At 38.0% G+C, this 21,669-nt stretch overlaps 2 protein-coding genes across 2 annotated transcripts; both read left to right on the forward strand.

Annotated features, from left to right (window-relative positions):
- Positions 1-5,848: 5,848 nt before the first annotated feature.
- On the forward strand, positions 5,849-7,568 carry LOC116106186 (scopoletin glucosyltransferase-like). The gene has a single exon (XM_031392527.1). The coding sequence runs from the start codon at positions 5,978-5,980 to the stop codon at positions 7,442-7,444; it is 1,467 nt and encodes a 488-aa protein (XP_031248387.1). The 5' UTR covers positions 5,849-5,977; the 3' UTR covers positions 7,445-7,568.
- A 6,635-nt stretch (positions 7,569-14,203) lies between these two features.
- LOC116106220 (protein IRX15-LIKE-like) lies at positions 14,204-15,375 on the forward strand. Its single transcript, XM_031392567.1, has one exon. It carries the CDS (start codon positions 14,335-14,337, stop codon positions 15,268-15,270), a length of 936 nt encoding a protein of 311 aa, XP_031248427.1. The 5' UTR covers positions 14,204-14,334; the 3' UTR covers positions 15,271-15,375.
- The last annotated feature ends 6,294 nt before the right edge of the window (positions 15,376-21,669 follow it).

The raw sequence follows: 21,669 nt of genomic DNA on the forward strand, positions 1-21,669 counted from the left end.
AGAATCTCCTGGCTGTGAAGCATGGGAGTGTCAGTTTGGTTACGGGAGCCGGACTGTTGCAATGTGCTGGCTCGGTTGGGCAGGAAGGGCGATTGAATCTTTTAGACAGGTTTAAGTGTATGTGTTGATCAGTGGCGTGGGGTGGGGTGAGTGGTGATAATCAAAGTTTGAAAAGACCGGGTCGGTCGGTCGATCGGTGGCATAGGGAGAGTGGTAATCCAATACTTGGTTCCTGGGGAGTAAGGATGGTGGAGTTGAGTCGGTCGGTCGGTCGGGTGGAGTGGTGATCCAATACTTGGTTCCTGGGGAGTGAGGATGGTGGAGTTGAGTCGGTCGGTCGGTCGGGTGGAGTGAAGATCCAATACTTGGTTCCAAGGGAGGATGGTGGAGTCGAGTCGAGTCGACTTGGTCGGTCGGTCGGTCGGGTAGAGTAGAGATCCAATACTTGGTTCTTGGGGAATAAGGATGGTGGAGTTGAGTCAGTCGGTCGATCGGGTAGAGTGGAGATCCGTGGATTGAGCAAGGTCAATCCGAAGGTGTAAATCCGTGGATCAAGCAGGGTTGATCCGAAGGTATAAATCCATAGATTGAGCAAGGTCAATCCGAATGTGTAAATCTATGGATTGAGTAGGGTCGATCTGAAGGTGTAAATCCGTGGATCGGGTAGGGCCGATCTGAAGGTGTGGATCTGTGGATTGAGCAGGGTCAATCAGAAGGTGTAAATTCGTGGATCGAGCAGGGTCGATCCGAAGGAGTAAATCTGTGGATCGAGTCGGGTCGATCCGAAGGTGTAAATCTGTGGATTGAGCAGGGTCGATCCGAAGGAGTAAATCCGTAGATTGAGCAAGGTCAATCCGAAGGTGTAAATCTATGAATCGAGTAGGGTCGATCCGAAGGTATAAATCCATGGATTGGGCAGGGCCAATCCGAAGGTGTTATCGTGAATCGAGCAGGGTCGATTCGAAGGTGTCCGTACGTTTATCGGGCAGGGTCAATTTGAAGGTTTCAGTACGTTTATCGGGCAAGGCCGATTTGAAGGTGTCAGTACGTTTATCGGGCAGGCCGATCTAAAGGTGTCATCGTGAATCGAGCAAGGTCGATTCGAAGGTGTAAGTACGTTTATCGGGTAGGGCCGATCTGAAGGTGTCATCGTGAATCGAGCAGGGTCGATTCGAAGGTGTACGTACATTTATCAGGCAGGGCCGATTTGAAGGTGTCAGTACGTTTATCGGGCAGGGATGATTTGAAGGTGTCATCGTGAATCGAGCAGGGTCGATTCGAAGGTATACGTACGTTTATCGGGCAGGGCCGATTTGAAGGTGTCAGTACGTTTATTGGGCTAGGCCGATCTGAAGGTGTCATCGTGAATCGAGCATGGTCGATTCGAAGGTGCAAGTAATTCATCGACTGGGGTCGGTTTGGAGATGAAAAACTTCTAAATAGTACTTCGTTAAATATTTGGCCATGAGGCCGACTGTCTAAGAGGAGGTGGATAGGCCCACTCATCCTTTTTAAAATGAAGAAAAAGAAAAACGAAAAAAAGCAAAGTTTACCTAGTAGTAGTAGCATTTGAGGTGAATGACATTTTAACTGTTGTTGATGTCTTTACCCTCGGGGGTCTAGAGTTTGTAGGCGCCCTTCCCTGCTGCTTTGATTATCTTGTAGGGGTCTTCCCAGGTGGGACTGAGTTTGCCAGAATTTATCTCCTTGGTGTTTTGGAAGACCCTACAGAGGACCCAGTCGCCTATCTTGAAAGTATGGATCATCACGTTGCGGTTATAATGTCGGGCGGCCTGTTGTCGGTAAACTGCATTGCGGATGCTTGCCCGTTCCCGTAGCTCGTCCACGGTGTCTAAGTTCTGGCAGAGGTTGTGACTGTTTGATTCCTCGTCCGCCCATTGGAGCCTGGTGGACGGAACTGATACTTCAGCTGGGATGACTGCTTCAGAACCGTATGTGAGGGAGAAAGGGGTTTCGCCCGTTGATGAGCGAGCCGTGGTTTGGTACGACCAGAGGACTCCGGGTAGCTTGTTTGTCCATATTGCGTGCTGGAGGTTGGTAGCGGTGCTCTACCGGTCCAGGCTCTAGCTTCCTGTCACTCCGCCTTGATTCGTATCTGGAATGAGCAACTCGGTTCATCTCATCTTCCTCCCATCTTATCTGGATAACTGCCCAGGCCAGAGCGTCTTTCATTGTGGTGCAACCCAGCTTCCTAAGTTCTTTGTATAGTTCTCCGTCCGGAATGAGGCCTTTCCTGAAAGCTTCCACAACAGTCTAGGGGTCACATGAGGGGATAAAGATCTTTTCTTTATTGAATCTGCCAACATATTCTCTCAATGGCTCTCCCCTTCTCTGGTATATTCGGTATAGGTCGGCCGACAGTTTCTCTAGTTTCTTACTATTGGCGAACTGTTCCACGAAGGTGTCGGTAAACTAGGTGAATGAATCGATGGATCCGTTCGGGAGGTTTGCGTACCATTGGAGTGCCGGGCCGGACAAACTAGAATCGAAACTTTCACACATGCAGGCTTCCCTAAGCGGTTGGGTATTGAGATTGTGAACATCCGCTGCTTGTACGAGGCTATGTGGTCATCTGGGTCGTTGGTACCATCGTACGGTTTCATGTTAGGGATGGTGAATTTCTGGGGCATGTCAGCCAGGGTGATCTCATCCACAAAGGGTGAATCAGCGTAACAATGGGATCTGCTCTTCTTGTTTGGGATCGGCATTCCTGGAATGCATCTCATCACTGCCTCTACATCAGCCAGTCTCTTGGCCAATACTTGTTCCATAAGAGAGGGGGATACTACCGGGTCATCCCGTCTTACTAGGTCTGCTACTGCATTCGTTCTTGGCATATTCCATTAGGTCATCCCTCGGGGGGCAATCTGATAGATCATTCCGTCGTGCATTCCTTGGTAGCATGGATCTTTGTTCATCCCTTCCGGTTGGATGACTCCCATTGTCACTGTTCTATTATTCCGCCCTACATGAATGGTCAGGGGAGTCGACTGGTAGTCGTTCAATCTGTCAGGATGGATGAGCTCGAGTGCTGGAGTTGGTTTGGTTTGGCCATTCAACCCGCGAGAGTGAGCCGAGCCGAATGGGGTTTGTGTTTGGGTTGTTGACTGGAGGTGGAGCGGGACGGTAAGGATGGGCTGGTCTTGCGGATGTGGGCTTTCTGTTATTGGATTGCCTTGGTCACGAGGTTGAGATGGGTCGGCTGGATGGTGTTCTGCTGGCATATCTTTGTCTCCATTAGTCAAAACGGAGTCGTCGAGTAGCAGTGCACTTAACAGATGCGGCCCTTTATCGGAGACCGAGGGCCGATGCTCTAGTGTAGAAAGAGGTTGCATGGATGGGATAGGGGCGCGAAACCGATTGTGGGCTACTTGGTTGGGCAAGAATTCGAGATCATAGAATTGACTCACCTTCTCTTTTAGAGACTGGTTTTCAGTCTTAATGGATGCGTTTTCGGTCCGAATTGCATTATTCTCAGCTTCCAGTGCGGCCACCTTGTCTGAGTTTTGTTGCATGAGAGAGGTCAAAACGTCCAGTCTGGCCTCGAGGCAAGGGTTAACGTTGTCGGGATTGTCAGCCATGGAATGTTCCTCCACGTAGCAAGGTTTGTCGAGCCGAATGATTGCTAGAGGCCCCACGGTGGGCGCCAAAATATAGACGTAAAAATCTACCTGTACGGAAGGGGGGTCTGATCCTGTGAGGTTGAGGCCACTAGCGATCTGCTGCACTTGCACACGTAGAGAAACACACGCGTGAAGCGAATGGAAAACACCGGGGTGGTGTTTGCCGTAGGCACTCCGACGCTCAAGTCAGCAAGGCTGAAAAAGGCTAGTACAGTGAAGGCTAGGGAATAGAAAGGTTACCGGAAGTCTAGTCGGAGACTGTGACTACGGCGGCGATGTAAAGCTCTCAAGTAGGAGCTTCGGGTGTGAAGGTGTAATGTAGTATAATCTCCCTTTGTGAGAGGGTTGGCCTCTGCTTATATAGTGACTGTCTGGTCTCCCAATCCTAGTAGGAGTAAGAGTCCTAACGTGACTCTGATGCAAAACCTAGAAGAATTAGGGCCGTGGTATGCTCTCTTATCAGCGTCCGGATAGGAAGGTGATTCTGATTAGGAGAGTAACTCCGAGTAGGAAAGTGATCAGGAATAGGAAGGTGACCTTGAATGGGAGATTGATCAGGAGTAGGAAAGTATTCTGAGAGGGCTGTGAGTCATATCAGGATTGGGCCTGGCTTCTTCTTCAGTGTCGGGCCCATTTTCCTATTTGGGTCAAGGACGATTTTTGGCCCTAACATTTGGTATGCCTTATTTGAGTTGTGCTTTTACGAAAATTTTGTTCTAATATTAATTTACCAAAAGGGGGTTTTAATATATAAGAATAGATCAAGAGAAATTTAAAAGATTGATTAGGGATATTTTTAAAATTTTTAACATTTTTAATAAGGTCAAAAAGAGCTTATGGGCTTTTCCCAAAAGTCATAAAATAGCTTTTTTTTTTTTTTTTTTTTTTTTTTTTTTTTTTTTAATAACGATATATTTTTTTGAAATGTAACCAACAACCTAAAAAACAAATAATAATAAATAAATGCTTATATGTTAAAAAAAAAAAAAAAAAATCTTAGATTTAACCTATTTCTGTGTTTCAAATTGATTGGATTTATCTATGTATCTTTGAATAAAACTTGTAATGAACCTCTCCAATTAATATAGGAAAATATTGTAATTCAAATATCATTAAATAAAATATCTTTATACTATATGCATTTATTATAATTAAACAATCAATAATAACTATATATAATAAATTTTATTAAATATATATATGGCAAAGTAATCAATTTTATGGTGTGTATTTATTCTTTCAAAATCTTTGAATGCGTTGTACTTTTCTCAAACTTGAGGAGGAAATTGTTATAAACTCATGTTTCAAGGCTATAAGGCCCTACACGTATGTTGGCTAATTGGGGGTAACGTTACTAACGTAATTGAGTTTTTTACTTCATGTTTTTTTTTTTTTTTTTTCTGTTTAGAAAATGAAAATGAAATATTATATCTACCATACAATAGAAATGAAAATATAAGTATAAAAAAACATGTTAGTGAACAACACACCTTTATTTAAACCAAACTTGAGTGATCGAGTGATTCAATAGGAACTCTTAAATGTAATACTCAAGAGGTTTTGAATTCGAGTTCTTCCTCGGTTGTTAATAAGGGTGACCATGTAGCTTTTACCCGGCTAATAATTCTAAAGTCCCGAAGAATTAGATGAATTGTGTGTAAGTGGACCCGGACATCCTGTTCATTATATATATATATATATATAAACCTTATTTGTTAGATACGTGTTTCATTTCCCTTCCTTAGCCATGCTAACATGATTTTTTTTTTTTTTTTTTTTTATATTAACGATTGAAATTTAGATTAGCAGTATTAAAGAGATGAATAAGATAATATTTTATTTGAAATAAGCTTTCAGAGCTAAAATATGTTACGTTCAGCAGGAGCAATTACGAAAGTAATCTGGAAATGTAATATCTATTTCAACTGGATAAGTCATGCCATTCGGGTATTTATTAGACAACACCGAAATTTCAGTTATATCTGGCTACTCTCCATGCGAGGCTTCGTAACTAGAACTTTCCATCAGTGTCGATGAACTCGATCTGTCACTCTCGAGTGTCGATATCAATACAAATTGTCATACTAACTACTGTATATTTGTCGATACGTTAACGAGATGACGACGGCAAAGACGTGTGTGGTTTTGTGTACTAAGGGCCAGTACGTCTTAGAATAATCCTAAGTTTTCTTGACCCTCAATTCTTGTACTCTATATATTGATCTCAATCTCAAGAAAGATAGGCATCAAATTCATACTAAACGAGAAGTTCATAAGCTTTGTTTTTTCAGCCATTATCGTCTTCGTTGCTTCATCTTTTCGCTTGTGTGAATATGGGCAGTGAAATTCCTGATCAGCTTCGCATGTTCCTTTTTCCTTTTTTGGCTCATGGTCACATGATACCAACTGTGGACATGGCCAAGCTTTTTGGAAGTCGCGGCGTGAAAACCACCATAATCACCACTCCAGCCAATGCGCCTCTCATCTCAAAATCCATTCGGAAGAATAATGATTTGGCTACTGAAATTGATTTCAAGATCATCAATTTTCCTTCTGTGGAGGCTGGTTTGCCAGAGGGCTGTGAAAATCTTGACGCAGTAGCTACTAGTATGGAAATGACGATAAAGTTTTTCAAAGCTACAACCTTGCTCCGAGAGCCTCTTGAGGTGCTATTGGGAGAATCCAAACCAGACTGCTTGGTGGCCGATATGTTCTTCCCTTGGGCCACTGATGCCGCAGCCAAATTTGGGATTCCCAGGCTGGTGTTTCATGGCACAAGTTTCTTCTCTTTGTGTGTATCAGCATGCTTGGTGCAATATCAGCCACACAAAAAAGTTTCATCCGATTCAGAACCATTTGTGGTGCCTAACCTTCCTGGTGATATTAAGTTGACAAGGAAGCAGCTTCCAGATTTTATACAACAAGAAGAAGAAACTGAATTTACCATGCTATCTAAAGAAATGCAACAAGTAGAGAGAAGGAGCTTCGGTACTCTGGTCAACAGCTTTTACGAGCTTGAGCCGGCTTATGCTGATCATTACAGGAAGGTTTTAGCTAGAAGGGCATGGCATATAGGCCCTGTTTCACTCTGCAATAGGAATGTTGAAGATAAAGCGTTGAGGGGAAAGCAAGCCTCCATTGATGAACACGAGTGCTTGAAGTGGCTAAATTCAAAGAAACCCAGTTCAGTTATTTATGTATGCTTTGGAAGTTTAGCCAACTTATGTTCTGCTCAGCTAAGGGAGATTTCACTGGGGCTCGAAGCTTCGGGGCAGCAATTCATATGGGTTGTGAGGAAAAACAAAAACGGACAGGAAGAAAAGGAAGACTGGTTGCCAGAAGGATTTGAAAAGAGAGTGGAAGGCAGAGGACTAATAATAAGAGGATGGGCACCCCAAGTGTTGATTCTTGATCACGAAGCAGTGGGAGGATTTGTGACACATTGTGGATGGAATTCAACTCTTGAAGGAGTAACTGCGGGGGTGCCTATGGTGACATGGCCAGTGTTTGCGGAGCAGTTTTACAATGAAAAGCTGGTGACTCAGGTTCTCAAGATTGGTACTGCAGTTGGTGTTCAGCAATGGTCTAGAGTTGGTGGTGATTTTGTCAAGAGGGAAGTGATAGAGAAGGCAGTGAAAGAGGTGATGGTGGGTGATAAGGCCGTTGAAATGAGGAGCAGAGCCAAGGCACTCGGGCAGATGGCAAAGAGGGCTGTTGAGGAAAGGGGTTCATCTTACTCTGATTTGAATGCTTTTATTGAAGAACTGAGTTTGCAACGCTGTTTGAAGGGAAGAAACTAGAGTTAGAATATCATATAGCATGTAATTGTTTTTAGTTCTTGTTAATCAGTGTGTTCTTTGTGGTTGACAAGTAAAATACGCAATGTACTAGTTGAAATGTTATGTAGAATTGTCTCTTTCTTAATCTTGCGTAAGTGAGAGCACTACAAAAGCTTTAATTGCGAACTACTTCTCCTTCTTTTGAATTCATTCGTCACCCAGTAGGCTGTTAGTGCAAGTCATAATCTTTATGACGAGTCATCAGTCATGTTCAAATTCAAATTGGTCCCGTCAGTGAGTAATCACCAAATCGATCCGAAAAAACGCAGAACTCAAGCTGTCAAATCAGCCTCAAAATTATTGAGTTCCCATCTAAACAGATTTGTTTACCTCCCGGCTTGGAAAATCTTATCTTGTTAGTAACCTAGAAATTCACTGCAAATTCTTCGCTGCCATGTGTCAGACATTTTCTTTCCATGGACGAATGATTTAGCGTCCAAGTATGGGATTCCAAGACACACCTTTCATGGTACTAGTTTCTTTTGTAACTGTGCTATGGATATGGTAACAACATATGATCAGTCTAGAAGAATGTTTCTTCTGATTCTGAGCTTTCTATCTTGCCTGGTTACCACAAGAAGTCAAATTCAGAAAGAAACAACTACCAGATCATGTATTGGAAAGAATTGCCCATCGGTAACCATGAATGTCTGCAATGTCCTAAATTCCTAGAAACCCAATTCAGTTGTTTATGTATGTTTTCGAACAGCCTCAAACTTTTTAGATTCTTAGTTACGTGAAATTGCAGTTGGTCTTGAGGCTTCAAGGCAAGAGTTTTATTTGGGTTGTGAGAAATGAGAGGAGCAAAAAGGAAGATTGGTTACCAGAAGGATATGAAAAAAGAATGCGAGATAAAGGACTAATAATGAGAAGTTAATTAGAGATGCATTAAAAGATTGGGTTGGCGTTGTTGCTCAAGAATGCATTAGGTTAGTGGGTGATTATGTGAAGAGTGAAGCTATGAAGTATAGACAAGGTCGTGAGAGAGAGATAATGGTGGGTGATAGAGCAGAAGAAATGAGGAAGAGAGCCAAGGGCCTTGGTGAAATGGCTAGTAGAACTGTTAAAGAAGGGGGTTCGTCTATAATGATAAGGGTGCTTTAATTCAAGTATTGAGGTCTTATCGTTGTTAAACGCATATATATTGTCAATTATATGTTTATGATCAACTGATTTTGTTGTGTTTATGATTAATTAGCTGACGATAATGTATGATTTTCTTGTTCAATTTAGCTCTTGTAATCAAAACAATGAGTGAATATGAAAATACTCTTGTACTTGATGTGCCATTTTCATAAAATTTCTTGGTTATCATGGAGCAAAGTCTTGTGTTAGTAAATCAAATATTTGGCATCATTTACACCAATAAGAGATACTCAAGCCATGAAAATTACCAAGCGTATTCACTTTGCCTCCTCGCCAACCAATATGAAGCCCAAATGAGTTCATAGAAATTGGACGTAATGAGAAATCCACATATTTAGGTCAAAACTTGGGATATTTTAGTGAGAAGATAAATGGTGTTCAATGTTGTATTCTAATGAAAACTGGTTCATAGCAACTCTGGTCCAAATAAGCCCTTTTTACTTATTTGAAAAGCCCACTTTGAAATTTGAACAAATAGCATTCACCCCATGAACTTCTTGTCTCTTTCAACCAATCATTTAGTAAAGCCCTAGCCCTGAGGATTTTTTTTTGGTTAATGCGTGCAATAATCTGCATTCTTTGCAATCCTCTTAATGAAATTTGTTTTTATTCACTTGTAAACATTATAGACATGATATTTGACAATTTGAGAGATTAAAACACAATAGTAAGGTGGATGTGGGACTTCGGCATCAATACAACCCCTCGGGGGGCAAGAGGCTTGGGAGTGGCCTAGGCCCTCCTTCTAACGTCAATTATTGATGTATATTAGACCCAGACATATAGTAGGTGAATTTTCAAAAGTATTATCCGTTTTAGACCTTAGGGCCTGCGCGGTTTTATCTTGAAAAGGCTGCTTTGGGCCCTAAGACCTACACAGTTTTGTCCTGAAAAGGCGTCTATGGACAGTGAGAGTATCTTTGTGCTATATAATCAACCAAGACCCTTGTTTGTTTACCGATGTGATGCGGGTATCCTTATGCTATATAAGCGACTAAGACCCTCGTCTCCTAACTGATGTGGGACTTTGATACCAACACTTAGAAATTGTTTTTTGGGAGGGTTAAGTATACACAAAAAATATTAGGATTATGTTGCCTGAGAGAAAATCCACAAGTAAAAGAAGTACCAATTCGATATAATATATTTTATAGTTTAAAATATATTTTTATTTATAAAATGGAGAAAAATAAAGAAACCCAGATTAGAGTTGGGCATTTGGGATCAGGTCCAAAAACTTGGCCTAAAAACCCGATCCTAGTAGGCCTGGTCTCAAAACCAGACCAGGCCTAAGGAGGAGGGCTCGGTCCCTCCACTAGGCCCTCCTCCAAGACCTGGGCTTAGGACCGGTCCCAAGGCCAGGCCCAAACCCTTTTGGTTTATTTTTTTTTAGCCCCCTAGACAATTATATAAAACCCTCTATAAATTTTGAAATAGATAGAAATTGTAGAGGTTAAAATAAAAGTTTACAAAATTTAAAAAATTTACTTTTAAAACCATTGGTTGCTGCCCCTGCAAATTACTAATCTACCCCTAAAAATTACATAAACCCCCTTATAGAATTTTATTTGGCCCCTAAAATATAAAAAAAGATAAGGGAGAAAATAAAATTTTACAGACCCATAGGACTGGTCCAAACCTATGAGCGATTGGTCCCAAATAGAACCAATCCCAAAGAGACTAGTCCTAAACAAGCCTAGGCCCGGGCCGGCTTGGGATCGGTCATTGACGAGCTCTAACCCAGATGTGTATATTATCCTCAAATGTGTTCTCTTTTGAATAGGAGTTATTGACATACAAAAGTCAAAAGAGCCAATTAACTGTGGGCAATAAATAATACACCATATCTATTTTTGACAATATAACCACATTTGTGAAAGTAAGTTACTGTATATGTATAGAATTCTTTATAAATAAGATAATGCATGCACTTGGATAAGACAAACTTAATGAATATAATACTCATTCGAAACTGGAAAGTTATAACGCATGTTATATAATCATAATTATGCACAATTAATTTCTTAACCAAATCCTTAATCATTAATTCGAGATGACGAATTCCAAAATCCAAATCAATTTGATTCAAAATATGTGGACCGCGCGTACCTTTAATTGCCTTGTCATCCCATGTTACGAGGGTTGTGGAGAATAATAATACATAGGAGGAGAAAATGGAATTGGGCCATATTAATTAAAGACTTTAATCATTTGTTTAAGTAGTTATAACATTATGGAAACCTTGATTAAAAATAAAGCACTTTGTGCTTGGGAAAAGTTGTGTTAAAATTTTAAATAATAGAAAAGTTGGGAACACTTGAGCTTTTAATAAAGGTTGGTGATAATGCTTTAGCTCCGGAAATTAATTTTGGTTTTTGGGTTGTGGTTAATGTATAATATGCAAGGTGTTTTACAATTTGGCTTTTTGGTTATTATGGAATTTGCAAGGTGCTATAATTTAAGTGTTTGTTAAAAAGAATATTTGTAGTTTATTGTTGACAAAGACTCAAAGAGTGACATCCATAAACCGCAAAATACGGGGCTGATAGTGATTATTTTTCAACAATCTTCTCATCCTCTTTTGGTCTCCTCTCCCACCAACATTCACCCAAAAATTCCCAGAACTTTTTTATTTCAATCCTTAATCCAATTTTTTTCGAGTATCACATCTTTTACAAAAAGATAATTACACATAATGAAGATTAAGAGCCTGTTTAAAAATTTTAAAGCTAGCTAAAAAGAGTAACTTTCGTGTTTGATTATTATCATGTTTTGGAATGTCTCTAAAAATATTTTTATAAAAAAAGTTGGAATAATTTGATGTTTCCTAAGTGAATATCTCTATGTTTGCAAGCTAAATAAATAATACACCATTGGTTAAGATTGAAAAGTGATTAAATTATTCATAATACCTATTAATTTCTAAGATAATGTTGTATCATCTACAATGTAAAAGTTGAGATAGATATTCAAAAAGTTATTATAAACTATAATAAGTAAACCTATTATTTCTAAGAACAATACTTCACATATTTTCTCGCACAAATCCAATATAACACTCCCACCACACCCCTAGGCAACGTCAGCAGGGAGAAAAATTCATTAGAAATAAAAATCAATTGCAATGTTAGACTTATGAAAAAAAGTTTATTAATATGTGAGATTTGTTTCTCAACATATTTTTATTGGAATTTTACGGAAGAATTTTACAATAGACTTTCACATACTCCAAGGGTCGAAGCGAGTGAATGTTGCAAGGTCACTCATCCTTGTGAAATATGACTATGTTGTCGTTGACTTTACAAGTTAAAATATACGTGGAGTTCATTGTGATGGCAATGAAAGGGATAACACAATAACATATATCTCGTCTTCATGTATATATATTATAACCCTATGCTATTTTAGAGGAAAAGTTATAACTTGGACTCTATNTTCAATTTAGTAAAGTGGCAGACAGCTAATCTGCAAAAGAAATAGAAAATGGATTAAAAAAATGGGGGTTTGACCGTTTGACTTTAACTTTTTAAATTTTTTTCACATTTTTAAATTTTATTTAGTGGACCGGATTTGTTTCTTAAACCGGTTGGACCGTCGGTTTGCTACAGTAAGACGGTCCAACCGCGGTTTAAAACGGTCTAACTTAAAAATCCGGGTTTTTACTTTTTTAAACCGGAAATCTCAGCGAAACCCGGTCGGACCGGTTCGACCGCCCGGTCTGGTCCGAGTTTCAGAACATTGCATATTACAGTAAAACCTCTCTATAGTCATAACAGTGAGACTAACTAATTTTATTATTATGAGGAGGTTATAACTTAATGGAGGTGTAGTTACAAAGAATTATTGTTTTGATTTCTTGTTTTATAATTCATATGTTTTAGTAGTACAATATTAGGATTTCAATTCATATTTTAGTAGTATTAGAATTTTTAATTCAGCGCTTCAATTGCCTACTTTTGAAACGGATAAAAGATTGTGTCTTGGAACCAATAAAGATAAGTGTTATTAATGGAACTATAAATGCAGTTAATGCATGGTTAATTGATGTGAAGTTACAGACAATTGCCAATAGTTTTAAGCACTGCAAAATTAGGACCCCCAATGTCGATGAATTGTAAGATACAAATGAAGTGGATGAGGAGAAATAAAAGAGTCATTGCAGAATTGAGTAGTCAGATTCGACAACTTTACTACAACAATCGAATGGATATTAATGGCTTTCTCGATCATCCAAATGAGCAATAAATCGTGCATGCTTTAACAAAAGAAGAAATAATTGCTGTAATTAGACAAGAAGAGGAAAGAAATAATCCCGAGGATGATAGTATGGAAATACAAAAAGTTTTATGTCATAAAGCTCTAAACATGCTTAAGAAGCTAAAAATATTTTGGCTTCAACAAGAAAGTGTTCATATAGTGAGTTATTACATATTCGCAAGGTAAAAGATGTAGTAACAACTCTAATGTATAAATCATTTTCTGAAACAACTTTAAATAAATGTTTTATTTCATCTTAAACCTTTAATGTAATATAACATATTTTTTTTTTGTAATATACAAATAATTATTACTATGTAGAGACAACTTTCCTTAAGGCAGGAATTAGAAAAATTATAACTTATTACAATATAGAGTTTATTCTTATTTATAATTATCCTAAATTGAGACAAAATTTTTTTATGATTATATTGAATTTATTCTTATATAGATTATTTTACTTTATTTCTAAGAACAATACTTCACATATTTTCTCGCATAAATCAAGTATAATACTCCCACCACACCCCTAGGCAACGTTAGCAGGGAGAAAAAATCATTAGAAATAAAAATCAATTGCCATGTTAGACTTGTGAAAAAAAGTTTATTAATATGTGAGCTTTGTTTGCCAACGTATTTTTATTGGTATTTTACGGAAGAATTCTACAATAGACTTTCACATACTCCAAGGGTCGAAGTGAGTGAATGTTGCAAGGTCACTCATCCTTGTGAAATATGACTATGTTGTCGTTGACTTTACAAGTTAACATATATGTGGGGTTCATTGTGATGGCAGTGAGGTGAAAGGGATAACACAACAACATATATCTCTTCTTCATATATATATATATATTATAACCCTATGCTATTTTAGAGGAAAAGTTATAACTTGGACTCTATTGTGTTTAAACAAAACTCCATCCTTTAATCGATAACATTACCAACTTTCACGAAGGAGTACTTAGGTAATCTGAAATCTTCTTGCTTTCCATACTGTTCCAATATCTTTCATTATATCCCCATATCCATCCATTAATTAATAATTTAATATTCACCTAATTTCCATACTGTTCCAACATCTTTCATTGTATCCAGCCTCCTCCATAATTTCACTTTAAATCATATACTATATGTTTGTCCTTATGTTCACATAATCATTTAATTTAATAACTTGTGAATCTCCTAAATAAATGGGATAGAATTTTATCTATAATAATAATTAAAAAAAAAAAAAAAGAATTTGTCCCACTATTTACACAAAAATTCCAGGGGCCCCCCACATGTCCATTCTTTAACATCACCTCCATCCCTTTCACCCTTCCTCCTTGGTCTTGGTGTAGTTTTCTCAATCTCCTCCGTGATTCCTCTCTGTCCTCTCACTCTTCATTTCCACAAAATTAAAAAAACTAATCACTCTCACTCTTCTTCGTTTTCAACATCGATCAATCATGAAGAGCAACACGAACACGAAGCTGATTCTCCTCCACCCTTCCATCCATAAACCCTCCTCCGCTCACCACCACCGCTTTTACCTTCTCTTCTTCATCGCTTTCTTCACCTTAGTCTTCACTCTCACTTTCTTCACCACCGCCATCAACCCCGCCGCCTCCACCAATACATTGACGTCTGCCACGAGCTCCGGCAGCCTTCCGTCAACCATCACCACCGCCCTCCTCCACTACACCTCCACCTCTAACTCCACCATGTCTCCAGCCGAGCTTACCTCCATTGCCAACACGCTCTCAACCTGTTCTCCCTCTTGTAACTTCCTCATTTTCGGTCTCACCCACGAGTCCCTCCTCTGGAAGTCTCTAAACTTCCAAGGCCACACGATCTTTCTCGACGAAAGCGAGTTCTTAGTCCAATCTTTTGAGAAAAACCATCCGGATGTCGAGATTTACGATGTTCAATATGTCACCAAGGTCAAGGAAATGAGACAACTTTTGTCGTTTGCGAGAGGTCATGTGAGAGACGAGTGCAGGCCAGTTCAAAATCTTCTATTTTCTGACTGCAAATTGGGAATCAACGACATGCCGAATCATCTATATGACATCGATTGGGATGTAATTTTAGTGGATGGTCCACGTGGCTACAACTCGGCCGCTCCAGGGAGGATGGCTCCGATATATTCGGCGGCTGTAATGGCGAGAAGCAGGAGGGGAAAGGAGAAGAGGACGCATGTGTTTGTGCATGACTTTGATAGGGAAGTTGAGAAAGTTTACAGTGAAGAGTTCTTGTGTACAGAGAACTTGGTGGAGACTGTGGATTTATTGGGGCATTTTGTACTCGAGAAAATGGAGGAGAACAAGTTTGAGTTTTGCAGAAATTCAACATCGTCGTCATTACCATCATCATCAGAAGATGGCGATGATGATGATGAATGATTTAGATGAGAACTGAGATTATAATTGTATAATTACATACTTAATTTACCTTTTCTTTTTGCTTTTTTAATATAAGAGGTTAATTCAAGTGTAACTGTACATGTCTAAATTTTCATGTTTTGAAATTTAAAATTTGAATCTTTAAGAGACCCAAGTAAATATTTGAACAAAATCCCAAAAAAATCCAGAATCAAAGATTAAAAAATTCCTCATTTACTTTGGATCTTCTCAGCTACCAAACACGGTTTCGGTGACGGTAACGCTAGATGAGGATGGTTGTTAGAGAAGCATGAACTGAAATGAACATGCGGTAACTTGTGCATATCTTTCAAATTTTCTAAGATTTCGAATCTGGGGAACTGTTTATGGGTTTTCTGTACGCGCTTCAAAGCGTATGTAAAAAGACGCGTTCTGTTATTGGAATTGAAGCGCGTTTGTAGATGAAGAAGATTCTTAGAAGTAGTGGGATTGGTGAGTGGAGAGAAGATCATGCGAGGCAGGGTCGGGAAGGATTTTGTTTGGACATATTTAAATCCGGCTTTAATTTATGTTCACGTGATCCACGTGAGTAAAAAGCGTACGTTTCGCCGTTTCGGCCAGGGAGGGGAAAAGCTCTGTTTCACCTGTCGGTGCCTTTCATTTTCAAGTGTTGATGCAACAGTCTCTTTTGAGAAATATCACATTTAATTTAACCCCCCTTTATTTATTATTATTATTTTTTTTTTAAAGATAAAGAAGTTCTGTTCTGACGGAGTGCCTCTTGCCACTTGGAGCTTTTGGTTGGAGGATCGTTATCGTATTCTACGTATGTTCAATGTTGAATAACAATTTATGTAGAAGTCTTGGGGTCTTTTCGGAGTTTTTTTTTTTTTTTTTTTTCACCGGTTTTAATGGATTTTTAATTAAACTATTTTTGAGGTATTTAAAAAATATTATTTGTTTGATTTTTATGTACTAGTTTTAACGGGTTCAAAAACCTATCCACTACAAAATCATCTCAATTATATTAAAAAAAAAATTTAACTATATTATGCTCGTCTCCAACTATATTAAATATAAAATAATTTTAGACAATTATAAAAAAATTATTAAAATCTCATTTCTAGATGGTTTTTTAGAGAATTAGGACTACAATTTTTCAATCATTCCAGATGCTGCAAAAAAAATGGTAAAGAAGTATAAAAGACTTTATTAAATCTGAAGTTACAAAATGCTAATAAATAAAAAACAAATAAAGAACCGTTACCTTGTAATTGAAAAAATAAAACTCTAAATTGGGGTATTTTTATGGATATATATGTAAATTTATTATTTTAAAAAATTATTAAAACCACTAGAAATTAAACTTTCAAATACAGATTGGATGTTTTAAAAACTATTACTAAAAATTTCTTAAAACTATTACAATAATTTACCCTCAAAATTACTACAATAGTTTAATCTCATAAACGCTATCATCAAACTCCTAAGGGACTCCTAAGGGATTTAATGAACCAGGCTGTATAATGTGAATGATGTTCTTGGAATTTATAGGAACAGGCTGATTCAATCAGGTTTCTGTAAGGATACGATAGAGACGCTGCAACTACTTTTGATTACTGATTTTTACACTTTGTAATAAGAAAATGACAAAAACAACCCATGTAATGTAATAAATAAGAATTATGTACTAGGAAGGACAACAGTGGACATTAAGGCCCTTTGTTTCAATATTATACCTCTATCTTATTCAAAAAAAAAAAAAAAAAAAAACAACTAATAGATTGCCAATTTGGGGGATATGGGCTTCGAGGGCATCGGGGAAGCCAATGCAAGCTCTACAGAGGCTATTGTGGTAGGTTCCATGAGGCTGGAAGGCTGAGGATGACAGGAAGTCGCAGAATAGGGGGGCTAGAGGGCTGCCCTGCAATATGCAAGACAACCCTCCAGCCCCTCTATTTCGCCACCTCCTACCATCCCCATCCCTCCAACCTCCCTACAGCCTCCCTTGCCTTCCCCCATCCTTTGGAATCCAAACAAAGCCACTCCCCCATGCCCGCCAATTGCTCGACAAAACGCAACAACAACCATAACAATAAAACCAACTACATAGCCTCCAAATTTGTACAAATCAATCAAATTTCTCTTCAAATTCAAAACAACAAGTAAGAAACGTACCATTTATTCACCGGCGTCCTCCTCTTCAGAACCATTTTCTGATTCTTCTCTCTATTCTTGTGCCGTCGTTGTCTCCTCTGCCTTTGGACCACCTTGACTCATTGGATGATCCACCAGAGCATCTTCTTCGACAACCTTTGACTAGGATTTGGAGTGGGGTTGAGTTTTCCTCATTTTTGTGAATATCAGCTATTATTTTGTGTAAGGAAGCTTTATGATCAAATATTTTTTGAAAATAGGGCACTTTCGTCGCTAGAAATCGCTGAGAAATCAAAAATATTTGTTGGTCGTTTTTTAGGTATTTGGCTTGATTAAGCGATTTTGAAGGGTGGGGGTCGTTTTTAATTTTTAAAATTTGAACAAACTTCCGTTAATTATAATGTTACCTACATATGTTAAATCTTTTCAGTTTAACTCGTTTTACATGTTTAATGAATCCTAAGTGTGCCACATCAATTTTTCTAAATTAAAAAAATTGCAAAATATTTTCAAGGTCATTTTTTTAAATGCAAACTTGGGAGCTTTGGCTAGTTAAATTTCCTCGGATGCTCTGGTCCATTGTTTAGAAGTAAAATCTTTACGTGTTTGATTTCATGAGATTGTTTTATTAGGCCTTTGCTGAACACATTGTATATTCTCATTTGAATTCCAAGTTTGACATTGACTGGGAGGATGAATCACTACTAGAAAAATTCCCTTTCTTGACAGAATGAGTTGACAGTTTTTCTTGACCGATTAAAAAAGGGTCAAGAATTGTAATTCTTGATAGATTCTTAACGGTTTTGGATAATTCTTGACAATTATTAACTGTCAAGGATTTGATCAAAAATAAATTGTACAATTTTTTTCTTGGTAGTTGTAGTCTCATTCCTTTTCAGTTTTTAATTGTTAAGGATTAAGGTTAAAAAAACAAGAAAAAAAATTACTAAGGCAAAAGTTTCCCACCTCTCAAGAGTCAAAAGTTTCACTAATGCAAAATTTCCCACCCATTTCACTATTTTTTTCATGAAGTGAAAGGTTGAAGGTTATAAAATATTAAAATATCTTCTGCCCAAAAACCAGAAAAATTTCCTTCTCTTCCGCCCAAAATCTCTTTTTCTCGCTCTTCCACTGAATCGCAGAATCTCTCTGTAACGTTGATTCATTCTAAATCCAACTTCACAGCTCAAGGTGATTATTGTTGTCAATAATATTTTCAATTTAGGGTTTTAACTTTGAATAATACTATGTGCACTAACAAAAAACCATAGAACCTAAGTACTAACTGACGTGACAAATCTCTTTTATTGCCACGTCAGTCCCCCAAAAACTAAAAATTTTTTTTTTCAAAATTTCAATTGTTAGTACTTGGATGAGTACAATTTGGTTAATACACATAGCACTCGTAGAAGAATTTCTTAAAATGCTATTAAAGATGAGGATGATTTCTGTTCCCTTTGTTGTTTAGAAACATGCTGATTTTGCAACCACAGGAATGTTATTAGCCAAGCGCTGTATTCATGCTACAGGTTTTTATTGTATTTCTTAACCATTTTTTCTTGGTGAGCATTCTATATTTGTTTGGTTCTTATTGTTCTATTGTAATGTATTTTCAAGGAACTTGCTACTCCAATCAGTGAGACTGCTACGAATAGAGATGGGCGTTTGCCCCAGCCTCGCGGGGATCCGTCTCGACCCGGCTCGAATGGGCCGGGGAATCCCCGAAAAAAACGGGGATAGGGCCGGGGATGGTCCTTAGTAAGATCCCCGCATCTGGGGACGGGCCGAGGAAGGGGATAGTGCAATCCCCGGCCCGGCCCACCCCGGACCCATGGAGCCCACCCGCCCGGCTTTTTTGAGAATTTTATTTTTATTTTTATTTTTTTAGTTTCCTTTACGAGATTGTATATAAAGTTAAAGTTTAAATCATGATTTTAAGTAATGTATCAAAAACTTATGATATTTACTTTTATAATATTTTCTAATGTTTGTATTAAATTTATAGAAAAATAATTTAAATAAGAGAGTCTAATAATTAAATATATGTATTATTACTTTGTGAATTTCACAAAATAATAATACATAGGACATGGCCCAAAAATAAATTTAAAATTCAGCCTGAAGGATGTTTATATTATTACAAGGCAACATGAAAGATGTATTATTACAATGTAACCTGAAGGATGTTTATATTTTATTGCTTTGAAATCCATGAATATGTTCCAATTTTTGCCAAGAAATTTTTGTTATTCACCATATTCAATTATTCATATCAATTTTCAGCGAAATTTTCTTTCAGGTATTTATTTTATGAATTTTAGGATATGAGACTATTTTAGTGGAACATTACAATGCGGCAATGCCTCAGCAACATAAAACATCAGAATGTAGAATCTGAATTCCTCTATTTAATACTATATAGAAAATGTGTTACTAACTTAGTAACAATTAATTTAGTTTATGGTAGTAGTTATGTATTGCTTTTTAAATCTTAATTTAAATTTTACAAGAAATTGTTAGAATTCATATTTTCTTACTTTAAATTTTGCATTTTTAATGAATTAACTACTAAAATTAAATAGTCAAATATAATACATATCAACGTGCTAGTTTTTCACAATTAAAATAATTAAATATTATTGTTACGGAAAGTTTTGATTTACACGAGGCAAAAATCCCCGCAGGGAGAAATTCCCCGTGAAGCCCCGTTCATCGAGCCGGGCGGAGACGGGGATGGAAGGGATTTTGTCCCCACGAGCCGGGGATGGTCATGGGAGGGGGTAACGGGGTCGGGGCCGGGCCATGGGATCCCCAGCCCGCGCCCATCCCTAACTACGAAGTTCTTGGTGTTCCTAAAAATGCGAGCCAGGATGAGATAAAAAAGGCGTTTCATGCCGTGAGTATTTGAGCACTTAATATGCTTTTAAGTTAGGGAATTACATTTTAATCATGATCATAGGAAACCCCTAGTGTAGTGTAAAACATCTTCTGATGGATTGTTCTTTCTTTTCTGGCATCTTGCAATCACTATTAGCTGTTCTTTATGGGGTCAATGGCTTAATTTTTCCTTAGCTTTTTAAAATAGGTGGCCTTAGTGTTTGGGTGAAAACTATGTGGGCTATTTTTACTTTTAGGGGGCGTTTGGTTGGCGGTAATGTCAGATTATTGGGGTAATGTTATCTTATGTTACTTGATTACCACGTTTGGTTGTCAAGTAATATAAGATTCCGGTATTCTTCAAATACCAATAGTAGTTACTATTGGTAATATTGGAGGTAATCTGATTACCTCCATTTTCTTAGGTATTCTGAGATTACCAGGGTTATCTTTTTTTGTTACAATTTTATCCCTTATTAATAAAAATTTTGGACAATAATGCCCTCATTTTAAAATAAATTTACATTAATATCCTATTTCAATTTTACCCATTGTTTAACTAAAATTTTGGACAATAATGTCCTTATATTTAAAACAATTTACAAACCACCACTGCCACTCAGCCACCACCACCACTGCCGCCCAGCTACCACCGCCGATAGTGGCCAACCACCACGGACCGCCATTGAAAACTCGTCGGAGTCCCTATAAAAGAACGAGTTTCGGTGAGAGGCTCCGGGAGGATTCGCTATGGCCGTTTTTGGCCATCAATATGGCTGAAAACGGCCATATCGAAGCCTCTTGGTCACGGTGAGTTGCTGATGGGGACTTTCGGAGACCTCCGGCGGTGGTCTATGGTGGCGGCAGGAGGTGGGGGTGATTTCATAATAAATTAAAGTTTTATATAAGCAGGGGTGTTTTAACTAAATCTGAAATATTGGAGGTTAAAAGAAATTATTCAAAAATTAATAATAAAAATAATATTATATTAATATTTGTAAAGGGGACAATTTAGTAATTTAAATAACATATCCAACAATTTATTCCCCATAACCAACCATATTAATATAACATACCCACCAACTAACCAAACACATTTTCTTAAAGATTTCCAGTAATCTTCCAAGGTAATCTATCTTTCTAGTAATCCAACATTCCCAGTAATCTAACATTTCTGAACCAAACGCCCCCTTAGGAATAGTTTTGCTTGTGGGATCCTTAATGGAACTTGGAAAGTTACACCGGAGATGCATCTAATTTTACTAGTACTATGAATCTAGGGATATTTGAGGTTGGCAGCGTTGCCAGATATTTTTCTACCACTTATGCCATTGGGAAATCATGTCTGCAATTGGTTTAATGTGATTATCCATCATCTAACAGACC

This window comes from Pistacia vera, unplaced genomic scaffold (assembly GCF_008641045.1).
Source record: "Pistacia vera cultivar Batoury unplaced genomic scaffold, PisVer_v2 Contig51, whole genome shotgun sequence".
Classification (NCBI taxonomy): domain Eukaryota; kingdom Viridiplantae; phylum Streptophyta; class Magnoliopsida; order Sapindales; family Anacardiaceae; genus Pistacia; species Pistacia vera.